The sequence below is a fragment of the Monodelphis domestica genome, chromosome 6 (assembly GCF_027887165.1).
Source record: "Monodelphis domestica isolate mMonDom1 chromosome 6, mMonDom1.pri, whole genome shotgun sequence".
Lineage (NCBI taxonomy): Eukaryota > Metazoa > Chordata > Mammalia > Didelphimorphia > Didelphidae > Monodelphis > Monodelphis domestica.
Window position 1 is genome coordinate 189686056 of NC_077232.1, and position 19243 is coordinate 189705298.

General features: G+C 36.2%; 1 protein-coding gene across 1 annotated transcript in view; it reads right to left on the minus strand.

The window, feature by feature from the left end:
• Positions 1–19243, minus strand: part of DCHS2 (dachsous cadherin-related 2) — a 361472-nt gene that overhangs the window by 78099 nt on the left and 264130 nt on the right. Inside the window, exons 4-9 of the mRNA XM_016423164.2 lie at positions 18706–18942; positions 17050–18066; positions 12123–12310; positions 10248–10347; positions 2690–2847; positions 758–1598 (exon numbers count right to left, since the gene is read on the minus strand). Coding sequence (XP_016278650.2) covers positions 758–1598; positions 2690–2847; positions 10248–10347; positions 12123–12310; positions 17050–18066; positions 18706–18942 — 2541 coding nt within the window. The remainder of the gene's footprint in view (positions 1–757; positions 1599–2689; positions 2848–10247; positions 10348–12122; positions 12311–17049; positions 18067–18705; positions 18943–19243) is intronic.

Genomic DNA, 19243 nt, shown 5'->3' on the forward strand with positions numbered 1-19243 from the left:
ATTTTTATCAAAGTTTATTAACCTGGAGTCCATGAACTTATTGTTTTAATATATTTTGATATCTGTTAATGTAACTTTTTTGCTTTTTACTCATATGTGTTTTATGTTATGCATTTAAAAACATTATTCTGAATAATAGACTTCACCATACTGTCAGAAGAGTCCATGTTACCAAAATGATTGAGAATTCTCTCTTGCTCTCTCTGTCTCTGTCTGTCTCTCATTTGTCATCTGTCATCTGTCTCTTGTCTATCAACTGTCTCTATCTCTGATTCTCTCTCTGTCTTCCTGTCTGTTTGACTCCCTCTGTCTCTTATTTATCATCTCTCTCTGCCTCTATGACTCTGAGCTGGGTTCTCTCTGTCTCTTTCTCTGTCACTGTCTCTTTTATCTCTCATGTCTAATTCTTGTATGTCAACTCTCCCTCTCTGTCTCATCTCTCTGTGTGTATGTCTTGTCTGTCATTTCAGTCTTTGTCTCTCTGTCTCTTTTTGTCTCTGTCTTTCTCATACATAGATTTGGTAACAAAAAGCAGTTACTAGTGCCTTCCTACAAAAGCTATCTTCCCTGACTATGTCAATCTGTTTCCAGTGAAAATCTAAGTCAAGCTTTAAGGAGAATGAGAGAGGAATGATAATATATTTTCAAATTGTAGTTATCATGTCTTGAGAACTGTAATTCCATACAGAAAAAGGAACAAAGTTTAAAGCAGAATTTAATTGGTTAGGTTAAAAAGACAGCTAACATTCCATCCTACCTGATATCTCATCCAACATAAAGGTGTTATTTTCATTTCCTGAAAGAATGTGATATGTGATTCTTCCATTCCTCCCTTCATCTGGGTCTTTAGCAACAATGTGATGCACAAGAGAACCTATTTCTTCATCTTCCGAGATGTAGGTAATAGCAGACGACACAAAACTGGGACTGTGGTCATTGACATCTAAAATGACCACCTTTGCTGTCATAGTTCTCAATCTCCGGTCCGTTACATTCACAGCCTGGTCTGATGCCGTCACTGTCAAAACAAGAGACTGAACAACCTCCCTATCCAATGGAGATGCAGTGACCAATGTGCCATATGAGGGGTGGATGAGGAAGGGATTTTCACTAGGACTGTTAGTTTCAATGAAATATTGCACTTTGCTATTTAGAAAACTGCCATCTCCATCTTTGGCATTAAATGTATAGACCAGTGTTCCGATAGAAACATTCTCCTCTATGCTGATCACTATGAAATCCTCCTGGAAAGAAGGAGAATGGTCGTTCTGGTCTTCCACATCAATACTAAGAAAAATGGTGCTGTTCAAGGGAGGAGTTTTGCTGTTATCTCTTGTCATCACCCTGAGAAGATAGTGAGAGGTCATTTCGTAGTCAAGTTCCCTGGAGAGAAACAAATCCCCTGTTGAGCTCTCAACCTCAAAATGAATATCTTTATCTTCTTCAACTATATTTAACTGCAGTACTCCATTATGCTGTTGAAGATAATCAGGGGACTTTATCAAGCTCATTACTTTTGCAGGCTTAAAGTTTTCTGGAATGACCAAATGATGAATATAACCAGAAACTGAAGACCTCTCTTTGGAGAGTGGGATCACCTGAAACAAAAATATGCAAAATCTGTTGGGGGTTTTTTAGACTTTCATTGTTCCATTTCAAAACTAACTTAGAGGGCGAGTCATCCTTCCTGTGTACTCATCAGAGAAAGTCGGCTCTTTTTATATTACATTTGGGCAGACAGCAAACAATGCATTAATATATAGTAGGTAAAGCCACTGAAGAATGTACACTGTTTGGTTTGTTACAACAGCTGAAATGGGAGTTTAGTGAAGCCATCATATACTCAGACTATGCTAGAGTCACATGATTTCTTCACTGGGAATGTGGTATGACTAGTGCGTCTTTAAAGTTACCCCAAATTATCCTTAATCCTAGAGGCCAATATATATATGACAACATCTGTGTACATTTTATGTATCGTGTGTTTTTGTTTGTCTGAAACAAGAGACTTGAGGAATGATGATAGATGAATTTTTCCTAACCCACACATCTCTAATCAATAATGAGTCGGATTTGGATACTGAGCTCTTAGCAACTTATGCTCCTTTTGCATTCACATAAATGGTAATTACATGCATGCTCAAAAGAATTTATTTATTCATACTTCCCCTTCTTTTTATGGCTTCTTGTTGATTTTATTTATTTATATTTCTTTTTTTCTCTCTAAGGAGACTGTCCACAACTCATTTGTTTACCATGATTAAAGCAAAATTCGAAATTGCAAGTCCTAAAGTGACTTTTGTAAAACTTAAAAAAAAAACAACCAAAAATGGAATTTATTATGAAGGAACTACTTGTATGCAATTTGTCCTTCATAAATACTTGGCAGTGAAAAGTGCACTTTTAGAGGTAACCCTGAAGACATGTTTGCACCAAAAGTGCTAGAAGGAATTCTTAAATCATACAATGTACAGCAAACCTTTTAACAAAGATTTTCTGACACAAATGACTCTACCAATCTCTTTCCTGATACATAGTATTGCTACTAATATGAAGCTACACTAGTCAAGTGCAATGAATGAAAATTCTCCCTTTAAAGAAGACCAATAAATGTTGCAAACACTGAGACATGTAGCAATGAGACCAAAGATCTGTGAGCTTCACAACTGCAGTGATAAGAGAAACCTACCTGAATGTGAATGACTGCTTGTCCTTGAAGAGGAGGCATTCCTTGGTCACTTGCCACTACAACCATTCTATAATGTGGCCTATGGTTATATGAGAGTGGGCTCGTTGTTCTTATTTCGCCACTGTTGGCATCAATCTTAAAGTGCTCTGAACTCTCTTCTAAGCAAAAACAGAATCGAGAATCTAATATTAACTTACAAAGACAAGATAAGAGATCCATTTACCCAAATGCACCTCTCTTTTCCAAAATTAACAAGCTTTGAAAAAAGCAAAAGAACAACAAAAAAAATCTTATTTTAAATACTATACTCATATAAAATAGACTTTTTCAAAGAAACCAAAAGCATACTAAAAGTGCATTTAAAAAATCCTGCCTGGGGGGCAGCTGGGTAGCTAAGTGGATTGAGAGCCAGGCCTAGAGACAGGAGGTCCTGGGTTCAAATTTGACCTCAGACACTTCCCAGCTGTGTGACCCTGGGCAAGTCACTTGACCCCCATTGCCTAGCCCTTACCACTCATCTGCCTTGGAGCCAATACATAGTATTGACTCCAAGATGAAAGGTAAGGGTTTAAAAAAAAAAACCCTGCTTGAAATTTGGCACTTCCAACAAACAGCTCTGAGAAAGCATACCATTATAGATAATCATTAGAAATACAAATATAATTGCTAGTGGAGTTTTTTTTTCATATTTTTGTTCTACTTATGATGCTTTGGTCAATGAACTAAGATAATAAATATTGAAAAATATTTGTGAATATTTTGTTATTCATGCATATGTGTAATATTTATTTATCTTTTAAATTATCTATCTAGTCATCCATCTATCTTTTCCCCAGAACTTTTCCATGGAGGATTCTAGCACAGAGTACAAATGCAAGGAGAATTCCCAATAGATGGTAAGGTCCCCCAGTGGCTCTTGCTTGTGTATGAAATTGTACTGGTCGAATCAAGACCTAGAATACTGCAGAGAATCCTCAACCAGATCTAGAAACACTTAATAACTCAGCCTAACTATTTGCATAGGAAAAAGTGAATAAAAATGAATAGTTATTGTCTAGACTGATATGCATTTGGATGACCACCCATAGAGTTTGTCCTTGAGGGCATTTATCTTATACCTATACTACTGATAGATAATAGATTAAGTCCAAAATATAATAGGTTCCTGACCTGAAATACCTCTGGGAAACTTAAAAGGGTTTTTATTGGTCATAAGTTTGTCTCTGAAACAAAGATTTCTCTTTTTTTCTATCAATATTCTTTCATGGTGATACAATTATGGCATATGAAATACATGTTGAAGAACTCAATTTAAGGGCTACCAAGAGGGCAAGGGAGAGATGCATGGTGGTCAGGAGTTGACCATAGCATATTGCCAACAAAGAATTACCCAGGAGAACTGGCATAAAGTGTTATAATACAGATGTGTGACTGGGAAAGGAGATGGGCTAGTCATGTAGAAAAAGTAACAGATACCTGATGAAAAACCCAAATGGTCACCTGGTAAGCTATATGCAATGTTGAGATTTCTAGAGTAAGGTCCCCAACAAGTTAGGGGAGCTCTCTCATGGAGATTTATGGGAAGAAATAGACAAAATCTACATAGGATAATAGAGAATTTATAGGAAGAAACAGACTATGCAAAAGAGTTGCATAGTATGAGAAATTGTGAGTGAGTTGGAATCTGGAAGAAGTCACTACATGGATGAGATCACAGATACCCTAGAATTGTTGCCCTAGAATTTTTCCTAATACTAGTTATTTTATCTTATTATAGTTCTGACTGGCATTTCTATTTGTATCCACTGTGCTTTGCACACAGTAGGTTAATTCTTTCTTCACTGTTTTCTTTTTTTTTCTTTGTTCTTTGACATAAAATTTTCTAAACATGTTTTAATCTTATTGACAGTATAGTATTATAAAAAGAGCATTCAATCTGGAATCAGAAGAACTGGGTTCAAATTTTTCTGACTGATATTAACTGATCTCTCAGTCTCAATCTCTTTTTCTATTAAAAAATGGGGATAAGTAATACTTTTCTTACCTCATAGATTTATTGGAAAGAAAATGTTTTATTAATTTCTAACACATTATGAGAATGTGAGTGATTTATTATTATAACAATACTTTTAAAAGTGTATTTCACCATCCTATTCTAAATCTATTCTAATGATATACACAGACATTCATTAAGTAATATTTCACCTGCTCACAAAGATATGAATGTGGGACTCCAAGCCTTTCCTTTAAAAATTATCTATTAAGTTAAATTTCATGGAAACAAAGTGATTTAACAAATAAATACCAGAAAATAGACGTATAGAGGTCCATATTTTGACTTATAGGTGAGGAAACTGAAGACTAAACAAATTTTACGACATTCAATAGCTAATAATAATAGCTGAGATAAATATAGTGTTTTAGGGTTTGCTATACAAATATTATTTCATTTAATTATAGAAGTAAGCCTGTTATTGAGGTGCTATTATTTTCCTCACTTTGCAGATGAAGAAACAGGCTTATAGAAAGATTAAGTGATTTGCTCATAGTCATGCAATTGGCAAATATAAGGAATTGACAGTCAATCAATTGCTGATTGCAAGTCTAACATGCCTTCTACAATAGTGTACTACTTCACTAGTTAATAGGACAAGGAGTAGAAACTAAGGCTTGTAAAACATACTTGGGTAAATTTTCCAAAGGTTTCAAAAATTTACTGAAAAGACTATTGTAGTAGACCCCAAAATGATTGTGATTTATCCCTTGTTTTCAATTCAACAATACTTTGTTTTCAATTATTTGCTGCCTTTTTTCACAACTTAAACCATTTGTTTATTTTATCCTAAATTTTTAATGGTCATATGAGATAATACATGTGCATTGCTTTGCAAACCATAAAAGTATGCATAAATGTTAAATTATTTTTATTATTTTGTTAACACCATAGTTTTCCTAAAGTATAAGTTTTAAAACTTAAAAAAAAAAGGAAAGAGAGATGAACAATCAGAACACTGCATTTTCCACATCTGGGGAAATGCTCAATGAATACTAAGCAAGTGCATCATGGGGAGACAACTAGAAGGAGATATGGGGAGAAAGAGAAAAAGTTTAAATAAAATCAAATCAAGGGGTTTCTCAGATTGTGATAGTGGCATCCAAAGACCAAAAAGTCCTGGTATGTTCTTGAAATGCCAAAGATTAAAGAGAAATTGCATCTGAGACTAAAGAGATAAACTGGAACACCTTGACCCTAGCAGATGCAATGCTTCTGAATTATGCCCATTTTTTACAGAAAAAGAGATTGAGGCTTTGACTAGTCCAACTTCTCACAGCTACTAATAATTACTCAGTTAATGTCAGAGTCAGAATTTGAACCTTGTCCTTTTGATTCCCAATCGAGTACTCTTTTTATAATACTATGCTGTTAACAAGATTAATTTTTTAAGGAATTTTTATGTCAAAGAACAAAGGAAAAAGGGAGAAAAATGAAAGAAAGTAGATATCTACAGTAAGTGGTATGTCTACCTTATTCTAGTTCTGAGGCATTAAAGAGAAATAGTGAGATCTCCCAAAAATGGCTCTCAGAAAAATTGTTTCTCTTCTGCTCAGAATCAAGAATGAAGTTTCACTCCTTTGGGGATAAGCTGTGAGGTATACAGAGAATTATAAGATCACCCATATTTTTCCTATTTTTGTATAATTTTCTCTCAACAAAATCTTTTACTATTTCAATGTATAATTCCTGTTTAACCTATGAGTAAGGTGCAAACCGACAACTTTCAGAAGTTCACAAGAAACTGGGTGGGAGCTTGAGCCATATGAGATAAGTTATGATTATCCAAATTTTTCATGCTGAACCCCAATCACAGAACATCTAGAGTTAAGTGGAAAATAGGTTACAGAAGCACTTTAAAATTAGATAATGTAGAAGAAATTCCATTATAGTAACTATAATCCTACTGGTTTTTTCCATAAAAATAAACATTTTTTTCTGCTTATGAAAAGCACAGCTGTACGAAGAATTATATATTTCCTAACATGCATCAATCATTGAGAGACTAAGAATATAAGTAGGTTTAATCCACTAATTGTTCTAGAGATTTGCAACTTAAATGATCTCTTATTATTCCCTCCCAGAAGTCAAACACTCAAAACCAAAATATAACACATCTGATAGCAGTATGGTAGTAACCGCAGTCAATTCTGTGGAAAGGATTACAAGCATTTCATTCTTTCCCTTTCAGGGTGAGAAGTAATTCTGTTTTATGATAGTTTGCCTTCATTCTTTCCTTGCCAATGGCAGGTAAATAATCACAAGTATAAACTGAATGGCCCATGAATGTGAGCTACAGCTAAGAAAAAAGAATAACCAGTCAGAAAACGCAGAATGAAGGCAGTATTGGAACATCGGTTATGTTTTCTTGCAGAACCTCCCTTCAATCACTCTATAAGCTGTCCAAGTCAGTCATAATGGTTTTTAAAATATTAAGCATGAAAAATATTAACCTCAAAAATCCTCTCAAATAAAAAGGCAGAGAATAAAAAGGAAATGCCATGGTCTCTGGATTTGAGTACTACTCTGCACCCATCCTTTCACTCCTACCTGTCCCTAGCAAAGTCTCAAATCGAGCTTTATTGCTAGCATATTTAGACTTCAAATCCCAAGAAACATAAGCAACTTTGTCACGAAATTGCTTTTTAAAAGTGATTACTTGTTTGCATATGGAAATAAAGTATGTTTTATGAGATATATAAAAAGAAATTTTCTCTATCCTATTTAATCCCTGAATCACAAATAAGGCAACTGAGAATTAAAACTGGAAAGATTAATCCATAAGCATGTATTAAGCACTCAAAATGTGCCAGGCACTTTCCTAACTTAAGTGCTAGGAATATAAAGAAAGGCAAATGCATGATTCCTATCTTCAAAGAGCTCCAATTTTAATAGGTAAGCTGAGGTACAAATAACTATGTTTATTTTATATGCATTCAGGACAAAGGGAAAGCTAGGTATCAGGTGGAGAAGTAGGAGGTTGGGACCAAAGGCTAGTCACTCTGCTCTCCTCTGAGAAAAACTCCCAGGATCGAATTATAACTGCTTCCTTAAATATTGTTAGTCGGGGGAAAATATTTTCTAGGTTCAAGCTGAAATTCTGTTCACTATCCTTTAATAGGAAGGATGTGGCTCAAGCTATATTTTCAAGGTTTGACTCAGTTTCCACCAAGAGGTGATTCCACAATGGACCTGCTTAGCAAATAGCAAGTAAACCCATTTAAACAAATTAAAAACAAAAAAGAAATCAGAAAAACATCTAATAAGCATATATGCCAAATGATAAACAGAGCGAATGATCTCTTGCACTCTCAACTCAACTAAGAGAATGAGAGAGTCAAAGTCTCTAGTATATCAAGCTGGAAATAAGGACATAGTCAAGGTGCTAACTCCTTTATGAATTAGCTCCTTCCAAAATCTTTCTCTCCCTTGAGACATGAAGAGAGTCTAGAACTAAGTCTCTTCTATCTTAAAATTGGAAGCTAGAAAAACCAAGATCTCTCTTCTCCCAACTCTGCCCTTCACGCAGGTGAAGAACACTGAGAATCTTATGCAAGTGAACCTTGAGCCATATCCTCTCTAGCATAAGCATAAATATCAACATAAATTATTTCCTTTCATAATGTTCAGGATCATTATATTTTCCCTTTAGAGGTCCCAATAAGTTAAATGTGTATTTTATTTTACCACAATGGTATATATTGAGAAAAATGTGATCCTTGCTTCACAATATTAAAATGATTCATTAATGTTGGATGCTTTTTGTTTCAACATAGAAAGAATACTATCTTTTTTTAATTAAGGTTTCAAATTCTTTCCTTTTTTCCATTATGGTTTCAAAATTAAGATAATTCCAAATGAGTACAAACATGATTAACTACAGTGAAGTCATGCCATATGCACAAATTGGGTTCTAAATTAAGGTGAAAATCATATGCAGTTAAATTATCATTGAAAATTCCTCAAATTGCCCATAAAGGATAGTACAATGTCTGTAGAACAGCTGAAGTAGGAATGGGGCAAAGATTTCAAAAAAGAAAGTAAAGAATATCTGCAGGCCAGTCAAACTGAAGGGATTGCTCTGGAGACAACCAAAAATCAATTTTATTTTTCACAATGCCTAACTAACCTATTTGTCAGGAGAAGTGTAGGACCCAGGGCTAGTAAAAACTGGGGGAAAAGAGAGGGGGGGGTTGTAAAAAAATTAGACATAAAGAAAACAAATGCAGGAAGTGCTCCAGAAAGGGCTTCACCAATAGTGTTGATTCTATTAAAATGTGATCACAAGGGGGAAGCTGGGTAGCTCAGTGGATTGAGAGCTAGCCCTAGAGACGGGAAGTCCGAGATTCAAATCTGGACTCAGACACTTCCCAGCTGTGTGACCCTGGGCAAGTCACTTGAACTCCATTGCCTATCCCTTACCGCTCTTCTGCCTTAGAGCCAATACACAGTATTGACTCCAAGACGGAAGGTAAGGATTTAAAAAAAAAAATGTGATCACATGAGGACAGCTAAATGACTCAGTGGATTGAGAGCCAGACCTACAGATCTGGCCTCAGATACTTTCTAGGTATGCAAAACTGGGTAAGTCACTTACCCCCTTTTGCCTAGTCCTTACCACTGCCTTGGAACCAATATAAAGTAGTGATTCTAAGAAGAAAATAGGGTTTAAAAAAATGTGATCACACTATTGCATAACAGTTCTTTCTTTTTCATCATGAGGTAAGATGAGGCACAAGACAGTCAAAGAGAACACAGTAAAGATGTTCTGTCTAGGAATGCTACGAAGAACTATTATGGCTCTTGTTCTCATTTGCTCTGCAACTTATGTAGAATGAATAACCCCTGGGTATGCTGGATAATCAAAAAGAGAGTTTTTAAATTTCTGATCCATCAATTTTTTAATGTATGATAATGGATTTTTAATGTTTAATGTCTGATAATGTTTTAATGCTGATAATTGTTTTAATGGTTGATAACAATTATTTTTCTTTACAATGCTACATATTTTATTTTATGCATTTAAAAACATTATTCTATGACCCTGGGCAAGTCACTTAACCCTCATTGCTTAGCCATTACCACTCTTCTGCCTTGGAACCAATATACAGTATTGATTCTAAGATGGAAAGTAAGGGTTAAAAAAACCCCCAACATTATTCTAAGAAGGGGTCTATAGGTTTCACCATTCTGCTAGATGGGTCCATGCCACAAAAAAGGCTAAGGACCCTGATTCCAAAATCGCATTCATCACACTAAGGTGGTTACCCTCTGAGGCATTTGGGTACCACAATAAACTGAGGGAATAGCAAACAAGATGGAATAGCTGGAGAGATTGCTCATACAATTTCAAATATTATTCTCTTCTCCTCTCTCTTTCTCCCTCTCTCTCTCCCTCCTTTTCCCCCTGCCAGTATAACATGCAAATAAATAGCATATTCTGTCAGCCTTCAAGTATTCCTAAAGACTTTATGTAATCTTTCAATAGCAATCATAAAATCTTACCTGAAGATAATGAATATAAAACTTCTCCATTGTTTCCTGAATCGAGATCCTTTGCAAATACAGTGGTAACCAACATATCTGCAGTCTGACCTTCCAGGACCTGCCATTAAAGCAAATGGCTTACAAGTGTATGCTTTATAATTAAAAATAAAATGTATTAATGAGCCTTTAAATGAGAGAATGTCATCTGTTTAATTCTTCTCATTTACTTTAAAATCTACATGAAATTCAGTTTTATTCTCTGTAAAGCCATCTGGATAGAGGCCATGGAAATATGCCAAATTGCACATTTTAAAAAGCTCCATTTAAAGACAAACCAACTACCCTAAGGGGTATTTGGCAGATTCTAGTAACTCTTTAAAAGAAGGAAATCAAGGAAATTGAAAACACTGAGATTCTGAATTTCCTTTGGGGATTCTAGCACCTTCTCATTTCAGATTCTTTTACCACTAAGCCCTCCTTGTCAAAGTACTGAGGGGGGGGAAAAAGTGGTACATATGTTTGCCTGTAAAGATTATATGCAAAAGGGATGTCATGGACAATTGCATTGGAAGAAAATACAAAGCCTTCCTGTGTCTCCTCAAACACTTGAATCTCTTAGTCCTTTAGGCAGATTCTACATCTCCACATTTCTGGAGTGTATGCCCAAATCTGGACAATATTTCAATGATACAATGGCAGGGTACAAAGACAATGACTTACTGGGGTAGGGTATTACCTTGTCTCTGCCCTGGAAAGCTGGGTCAGAGCTATTAACTTCCTTAACAGATTTTAAGTGGTTAGAGTGAGACGGTCAGGATTCATCCAGATTAGATAAATATACCCAAGGATATGGCTACGGACTCACTGAAGTAGCAAAATAACACATTTTGGGAGTTATTCAGGTATTTTCCATAAGAACAAGATGGCTGGTGGGGTCTTTTTTGGAGCATCATATTAAGATTTGTTAGTCCAAGTTGTTTTATGTAAAGTCTACTTAGCTTTGTGTAATTAAGGGTAGACCTCTTGGAAATAAATGCCATTGTACAGAGGGGTAAGGATGAAGGAGAATGGAGACCAGAGAGATCAGGGCAAAGTTTCCAAATCTACTGGTTCTCCTAATAAAGCAGTTCAAGCTCATGCCTTACTACTGAATCATTGGTAAGGTGATCTTTCCTCTTTTTTTTAGAATTTTCATTTGTTGTTCATTTTTAACATTATTTTCTTTTTACATTCTGAGTTCCAAATTCTCTCCCTCTCACCCATCCCTCCCTCACCCACTGAGAAAGCAAGCAATATGATACCAATTATACATGTGGAATCAGACACAATATATTCCATATTAGCCATACATCTTAAATGGAAGAAAAAGAAAGAAAGTGAGAAAGCTATACTTCCATTTGTACTCAAGAGCTCGTCCATTCTCTCTGGAGGTGAATGGCATTTTTTCATCATGTGTTAAGGTAATCTTTCTAACAGCAGATCACTACTCTATAATGAAAAGAACAACCGCCTTTAACAGTCTCTAACTGGTCAAAAGCAAGAATAAAACCAAACAATTAGGGCTGCTTTCACTTTTTTTAAATTGCAAAGGTCTGACTCAGTGGTTTCTAGCTGGATGAACTGTGAACTCTTCACTGAGATAGTATTCAAAAAATTCAAATTTTTTACCACAAGATGGTGCTCAAAACAAATGATGCATCTCTTATGTGAGTGGGAATTGGGGAATCACAGTTCTAACTCCACAGTTGGGGGAGATCCTCTAAATGCAATTCCATTATTTCCTAGCTGAGAAAACGGGATGAAAGGGAAAGCTTGCCTAAGGTCACAGAGGTAGTAAGTAGGACTCTTTCTACAATGCCCTAGATTCATTTAACATTCCTTTGTTCCACAAACCTTAATTTTGAGCTCTTTTCCAGGAAGAAACTGGGGAAAATAAGGTTTATTATCATTGAGGTCTGTCACTGAGATGTAAGTGATCATAGTGGCATTTTGGGGAGGGGACCCATGGTCAGTCACTAATACAATCAACTGGTGATGTACTTGGTGCTCCCGGTCCAACGCAATCCAGTTTATAATTTCACCTGAAGGATACAGAATACAATAAAAGAGATCAAGATAATTAATATCAAAATCTTTATATTAAATGTCAAAAGTCAAAAAATCCCATTCTGTGCAACTATCTCTAAAATATTATATAAAAATAATAATGATGATAATAATGAGTATTTTAAAAAGTACCTCCTGGAGAAGCTAAATGGCTCAGTAGAGATAGAGGTAGACCTAGAGACAGAATGTCCTGGGTTCAAATCTACTCTCAGACACTTTCTGGCTGTGTAGCCCTAGGCAAAGTCCTTAACCCCCTCCCCTAATTGCCTGGTCCTTATCATCTTCTTCCTTGGACTTGATATGTAGTAAGGTTAGGGTTTTAAAAATAAAAGTACGTATAAAAAAATAAAAAAATATAAAAATAACATTACGTGTAAATGTTATAAAATTAAATAAGAAAGGGAGAGAGGAAATAAGTAAAGGAAGGAAGGAAGGAAGGAAGGAAGGAAGGAAGGAAGGAAGGAAGGAAGGAAGGAAGGAAGGAAGGAAGGAAGGAAGGAAGGAAGGAAGGAAGGCAGGCAGGGAGGGAGGCAGGGAGGCAGGGAGGCAGGAAGGAAGGAAGGAAGGAAGGAAGGAAGGAAGGAAGGAAGGAAGGAAGGAAGGAAGGAAGGAAGGAAGGAAGGAAGGAAGGAAGGAAGGAAGGAAGGAAGGAAGGAAGGAAGGAAGGAAGGAAGGAAGAAAAGGAGAAAGAAAGAGGAGAAAGAAAGAAGAAAGATAGAAAAAAGAAAGGGACAGAGAGAAAGACAGGAAGAAAGAAAGAGAACAAGAGAGAAAGAAAGCACCTACTCTGTGTGCTAGGTCACAAATATCTTGTTTTCATTCTTCTAACAACCCTGTGAGGTAGGTGCTATTGCTATTTTTGTTCAGTCATTTTTCAGTTTATCCAACTTTTCATGACCCAATTTAGGGATTTCATGGCAGAAGATACTGGAGTGATTTTTCTATTTCTTTCTCCAACTTAATTTACATATGAGGAAACAAAGGCAAATAGGGTCAAATGACTTGCCCAGGATCACACAGCTAGCAAGTATCTGAGACTAGACTTGAATTCATAAAGATTAGTCTTTCTAACACCAGGTCTAGTGCTCTATCCATTGCTGCAATGGTTATTATTATTTTACAGATGAATAAACTGAACCAAATAGGGTTAAGTGACTAGTCCAGAGCCACCTTGCCAATAAGTATCTGAAACCAGATTTGAACTCATGTCTTCCTACCTCCAGGTCCAGCACTCTATCTATTGCACCATCATAGTATATAAAACACTAACACATTAATAAATGTTTGTTGACTATTAACAAAATGATGGCTTTTCTTGCTATTTTAGACACTCTGCCCCAATTTAATAATCTGACAATACACAATAGTGATTTAGCTGAATACAGAAAGGTTCACCAACAACAAGGTGGTCAGTAGATGATTCATTTTTTTGGCCATGGAACCTCAGCAGCAGCATCTCCCTAATGTATTTACCTGAAAGTTTGGGATAATGGGGTGATTTTAAGAGTCATTCTTTTATCCTCATATATATTGCAGTGTTCTTAAGTACTTGGGAAGAAAAAAACTTATTTGTACCATTCTATGTTCATCTTTAGACCACTTATTAATTTAATTCATCACTTCACAAAATATGTCCTGTCATCAGGTAGTCATCTTAGATAGAAACAAATATAAAATGCTTCCTATGCAGCATTTTCTGAATCTTGTAATTTTCCTGAGTGGTACCATTTTGCAGGATTAACCTCACATTTCAGAGGCCAAGATTTCAGAATTAAAATGTCAAGTACTCTGACCCAGAATCAATAAGAGTCAATAAAAGGCAGATTCTGAGGAAAGCTTTCTGGTCCTCTGACTCCTGTTGTCTGGGTCTCCTGGCTCCATCTAGTCATAAAATGTAGGAAAATGCTCATCTATGAAAACACTGTTATGTAGATAATAGTTACTCTGTCCCTGGTTCAACTGGATTCTCTAGTGTTAGCTAAGGTATGTTGCATTAGCAAGTAATAATAGGCAATGGGGTGTAGTGCATAGAAGCAACCTCAGAGTCAGGAAGATCTAGGTCCAAATCCTACCTTTGATGTTAATTGACTGTAAGACTCTAGGGCAGTGATGGCAAACCTTTTAGAGACTGAGTGCCCAAATGGCAACCTTCATGCCACATGTGAGCCCTGGCCTACCCCCCTATCCCCTACCACCTTACCTCAGACAGGAATGAGAGGAAGTGCTCCCATTGGACTGCTGGGCAGAGGGATGGGGGAAGTGAGGAATGTCCTCAGGCACATTGGAGAAAAGAAAGGGAGTAACTCCTTCTGGCACACATGCCATATATTCTCCAGCATGGCTTTAGGCAAATCAGTTAACTTCTCATAGGTAACTCTAAAAGGCTAGAAACTTCCAAACAGGAAAGTGCCAGTCCACCATGATAAAGGGAATTTCCTTGTGGGGTTCCCTATACCAATAACATAACAGATCTGGCCTGTGTATTCCTCCAAAACTAACAATAATATATAATTGGCAGGCAATAATAATAGGGACCAGAGGATCAAGAGTTCTAATTCCATTTATGTGAGGATTTTCTTTATTATTTTTTAAATTTCTTTATTTTAGTTTAGTTTAGTTTAGTTTAGTTCATTATTCCCTCTCTATAATTTAATTTATAATTGTACTTTAAAATTACATATTTTATATATAACATAATTATATATTATATTATATAGTTATACATACAATTTAATTTATAATTATATATAATATAGAATTACATATTAAAATATATATTATGTGTTATTAATATATTGAATATAATTATATGTGATATAGTATACATAACATACATGTTACATACATATTTAATATATATTAAATATATTATGTACATAAGAAATTGCTTTATTCTAACATTTAATTTATATTTGTATATAATATATTATGTATATTAAATACATTATATGCAGATTATATTATTCTCTTCCTACCATTTAATTTATAATTAGATATTATATATCACTATATATTCTAAATATGTATAATGTTATATATAAACTATAATATTCTCCTCCTACCCAACTAATCATCTGAATTCATATCTTCTGTCTCCTCTCCTATTCATAGACTTCATTCTTCTACTTCATACCTGGGTCACAAACCTAGAAAAATCTCAAGTTCTTGCCACCAACCACCACCACCACCATTCCAGTGAAAGTTCTTCTCATTCATTTTGGTTCCTGTTCCTTCCCTTTAAAAACAATTCCTGAATAGCTAGCTAGCACAGTGAAGAGTGTCAAGCATGGAACCAGGGAGATTTGGATTCAAATTTAGCCTCAGATACTTCCACTTGTGATCTTCTCTCTTGAAATGAATATTAAGGCAAGAGTTTTTAAAGAGAATAAAATAAATAAAAGCAATTCCCTTTTTCTGCCTTTGTCCACTGATACACTCTCAATTTGGGGGATTAAGGACTTTTTCATAGCTGTGGGAGGGAAAAATATTAACAAAGGTAATGGCACCCTGTGTGTTTGCATTTTTTTTAAATACTGAAAGAAACAAATGGTCTTCAAATCCGCCCTGTCTTCTGAAAGCTTTATGATGTAAGTCACTTTTATTTCTTGCATAAAAATTCCTGGTATTGGGTTCTGGAAGAGACCTTAGAAATACAAACCTCATATAGAGTTGATAAACTTATGAACTTAAGAATTCATTATTTGAGAGGTGAAACATGTAGATGGTTTCATGGGTTGCCACACACAGCTTCCTGTGGTAAATTGTGAACAAATAACTTTAAAACATGTGATCATTGAATCCTGGATGGCAGGGGAAGGGACCTCGGAGGATCAGAAATGACTGTCCTCCATCCCTACTCCCAAGGACTGTCACCTTAGGGTATGCATGTGTGTGTGTGTGTGTGTGTGTGTGTGTGTGTGTGTGTGTGTTTCCTGAAAGGGAATAAAGAAATAAATCCATCGCTAGGATTATTTTGACATCTGGTCAATGGATTTATCTCCTAAAGCTTGACACTGATGAGGATCATGTGTGTTAGATAAGTATTCTGACATTTTCCAAAAGATTTACTGAAAGAATATCAAATAAGAGAGACAGGGTTGGGGGGAGGGCATGGGCTAGAAACAAAGCAACAAACAAAAACAACCTTGACTACATCCTTAATTCCTCTTGGCTTTTGTCTCCTTATGAATAAATTGAGTGGGTTGAACGAGATCACCTCTGTAAGATACTTTCCAGCTCCACCTACAATCCTACACTGGTCCATGAGGTCTCACCAGATCCGTTTCTGCCTGTGTCTATAATTCAGGTGAAAAATGCTACCACCACTTGAAAAGAATGCTATCCACATAAACTGGAAAGCCTGTGTGAAAAATAGCATGCAATCTTCAGCTGTGAAGTACAATTGAGAGTTCCGAGTTTAGACAGCATGATTGCTAAAGTCCAATTCAATTGTCTTCTTAAATTCACATGATAGTATAATGATGTATGTTGTTTCCTGGACCCCTGCTATAATCATACAAGAATATTCAAGGCTCTATCTAATGAACTAAGCAACCGAAAAGCATTATTAAACCTTTTCTATCCACCACGCACCACACAAGGAAAGAGGTCTAAAAACACAAAAAGTAAAATAATTCTCACCCATAAGGAACTTCCTGAAAGATATAACATAAGTTATTGATATGAGGAAAGAAGCAGGAAAACGGAATCCTACCTGTGTTGGGGTTCATCTTGAAGAATTTCCCATCAGACAAAAGGGAATATGACAACTGTCCATTTTTTCCAGAGTCTCTGTCAGTTGCTACAACTGTCCCTATTACCCCTTGGGGTATAGGGTTTTCCTCCACTTGCAAAAAAAGGACATCATACAAAAAGGTTGGACAATTGTCATTTTCATCCAGAACGTGAACTGTGATGGTCGCACTCACATTTTGCCTCAACCTGTCCTCCAGGCTCCAGGCAAATGCTTTGAAATGGTACGTTTGGATTGCTTCATAGTTCAATTGCCTCCTCAAATAAATCCATCCTGTAGAAGCATCAATGCCAAATGCAACAGAGTCTGTGCTGGGCTCCAGTGAGTATACAATATGGGATGTTTTATGATGTGGCTCCAGTGAAAAGGCTTGAACTTGAAGTATCTGGGTTCTTGGTAGAAGAAATTCACTTGTTTCTGTCTGATAGACTAAATGTTCAAAAGCCAAAGGAGGCTTCAAATCTGGTTTTTCAATAGTCACTGTCAACATGAACAGAGATGTTAAATGGGGAACTCCTCGGTCCTTAGCCCGGATGTACAGAGTCCAACTCTGCTGCATTTCTTGCCCAAGGGTCCCACTGAGATAGATGACACCAGTATCTGAATCAATGGAGAAGATGCTTGACCTCTGGTTTTCAATGGTATATTGGACATAGCCATTCTGGTCACTGTCTTTGTCTTCTGCATGAGCAATATATAAGGCTGTGCCAGGCAGCGTACTTTGTAATAACCTCACCTCATCAGAAGCCGCATGAAAAATGGGAGGGTTATCATTGACATCAATCACAGTGATGTTGACTTGGGTGCTACTATAGACAGGAGAGCTACCCAATTGCGACTGGATAGTGAGGATAACTCTGGATTGGGTTTCATGATCCAGCTGCTTCCGAGTACGGATGACACCAAACTTCGGGTCTATAGTGAAACTCCCATAGGGATCCCCCGAAGAAATTCTATAAGATACTGTCTCCAAGGAATCTGAGGGAAAGAAGGATGAGAGCAAAGCAATCATTGCAAATAAAATTAAAGCAACATTTCTGATAAGCAGAAAGATTTGACTGCTATTCTGAATGACATCTGCAAAGAATAGAATGCAATCTGTTACTCCTTCCTAAACTCTTAATATTTTCTTGCACATGGCCTTGGAGTCTCGCCACAATATGTCCTGTTTACCATACAAAATGCAGTTGGGACATTCTGGGAATGTTTGGTTTTTCCCTCAAACATATGATGAATAGTTAAAGACTAAACCAGTGTTCTCCTTTTAGTCTTTCATTTTTCTTGCATTAGATAAAAGGGGTGAATGTTCAGAAGATCACTGGTTCTGTCTAGTCACAAAAACCTAAAACAATTTCATTTACATACTTCTCTCCTTCTACTTACAGATGGATAAGAATTTTCATTTTCTACAAGCAAAAAAAAAAAAGGAAGTAAAGAAATTAAAAGGAAATGGAAGCTTAGTTCCTCGTTTTTTATTCCCCTTTTGGGAATGTGCATTTAGTAGAGCAAGAAATATGGGAAGAAAGGGGGAATTGTTTCATGGCTTTTAGATGCAGGGACAAACAGAAAACTTTAATCATAAACTCCTTGAATGTAACAGGAAAATTGATCACTTACTTGAAGGTTCTCTTGCTTTCACAGTTCCAACAGGGCTGTCTTCAGGCATGTCTTCGTGAATAGAGAAAACATATTTGGATCTTTCAAAAATGGCAGGTGCCAGAGCAGTCTGGAGGATGTGGATGGTGACATCTGCATTAGTCATAGATGTTAGGCCACCACCGTCTCGGGCAGAGATAGTCAAAAACACGATAGTAGACTCCAAATGACTAAGAGTTGATATTAAATAAATAATTCCTGAAGAAAGAGAAATCAAGAAGGAATTAACAAAACCTTTGAATAATGATTATAACTGGTATCTGAAGAGTACCACTGAGGAACCTGGTATTCTTTCCAATGTTCCATCAAACCAGATGCTGTGGGAACAGGGGAGGGATATCTTAAATTAGGCATCTTTGGAGGTGCCATAACTCCAGGAAAGCAAAGCATCCTGTTGCAGTCTAACCTCTGTCCCCTACTGACTATTGGAAAATGATCAGTAGAAATGACTAATCAGGTATGCTCTGACTGAGGAAGATAGGTAAAACACATATCCTGA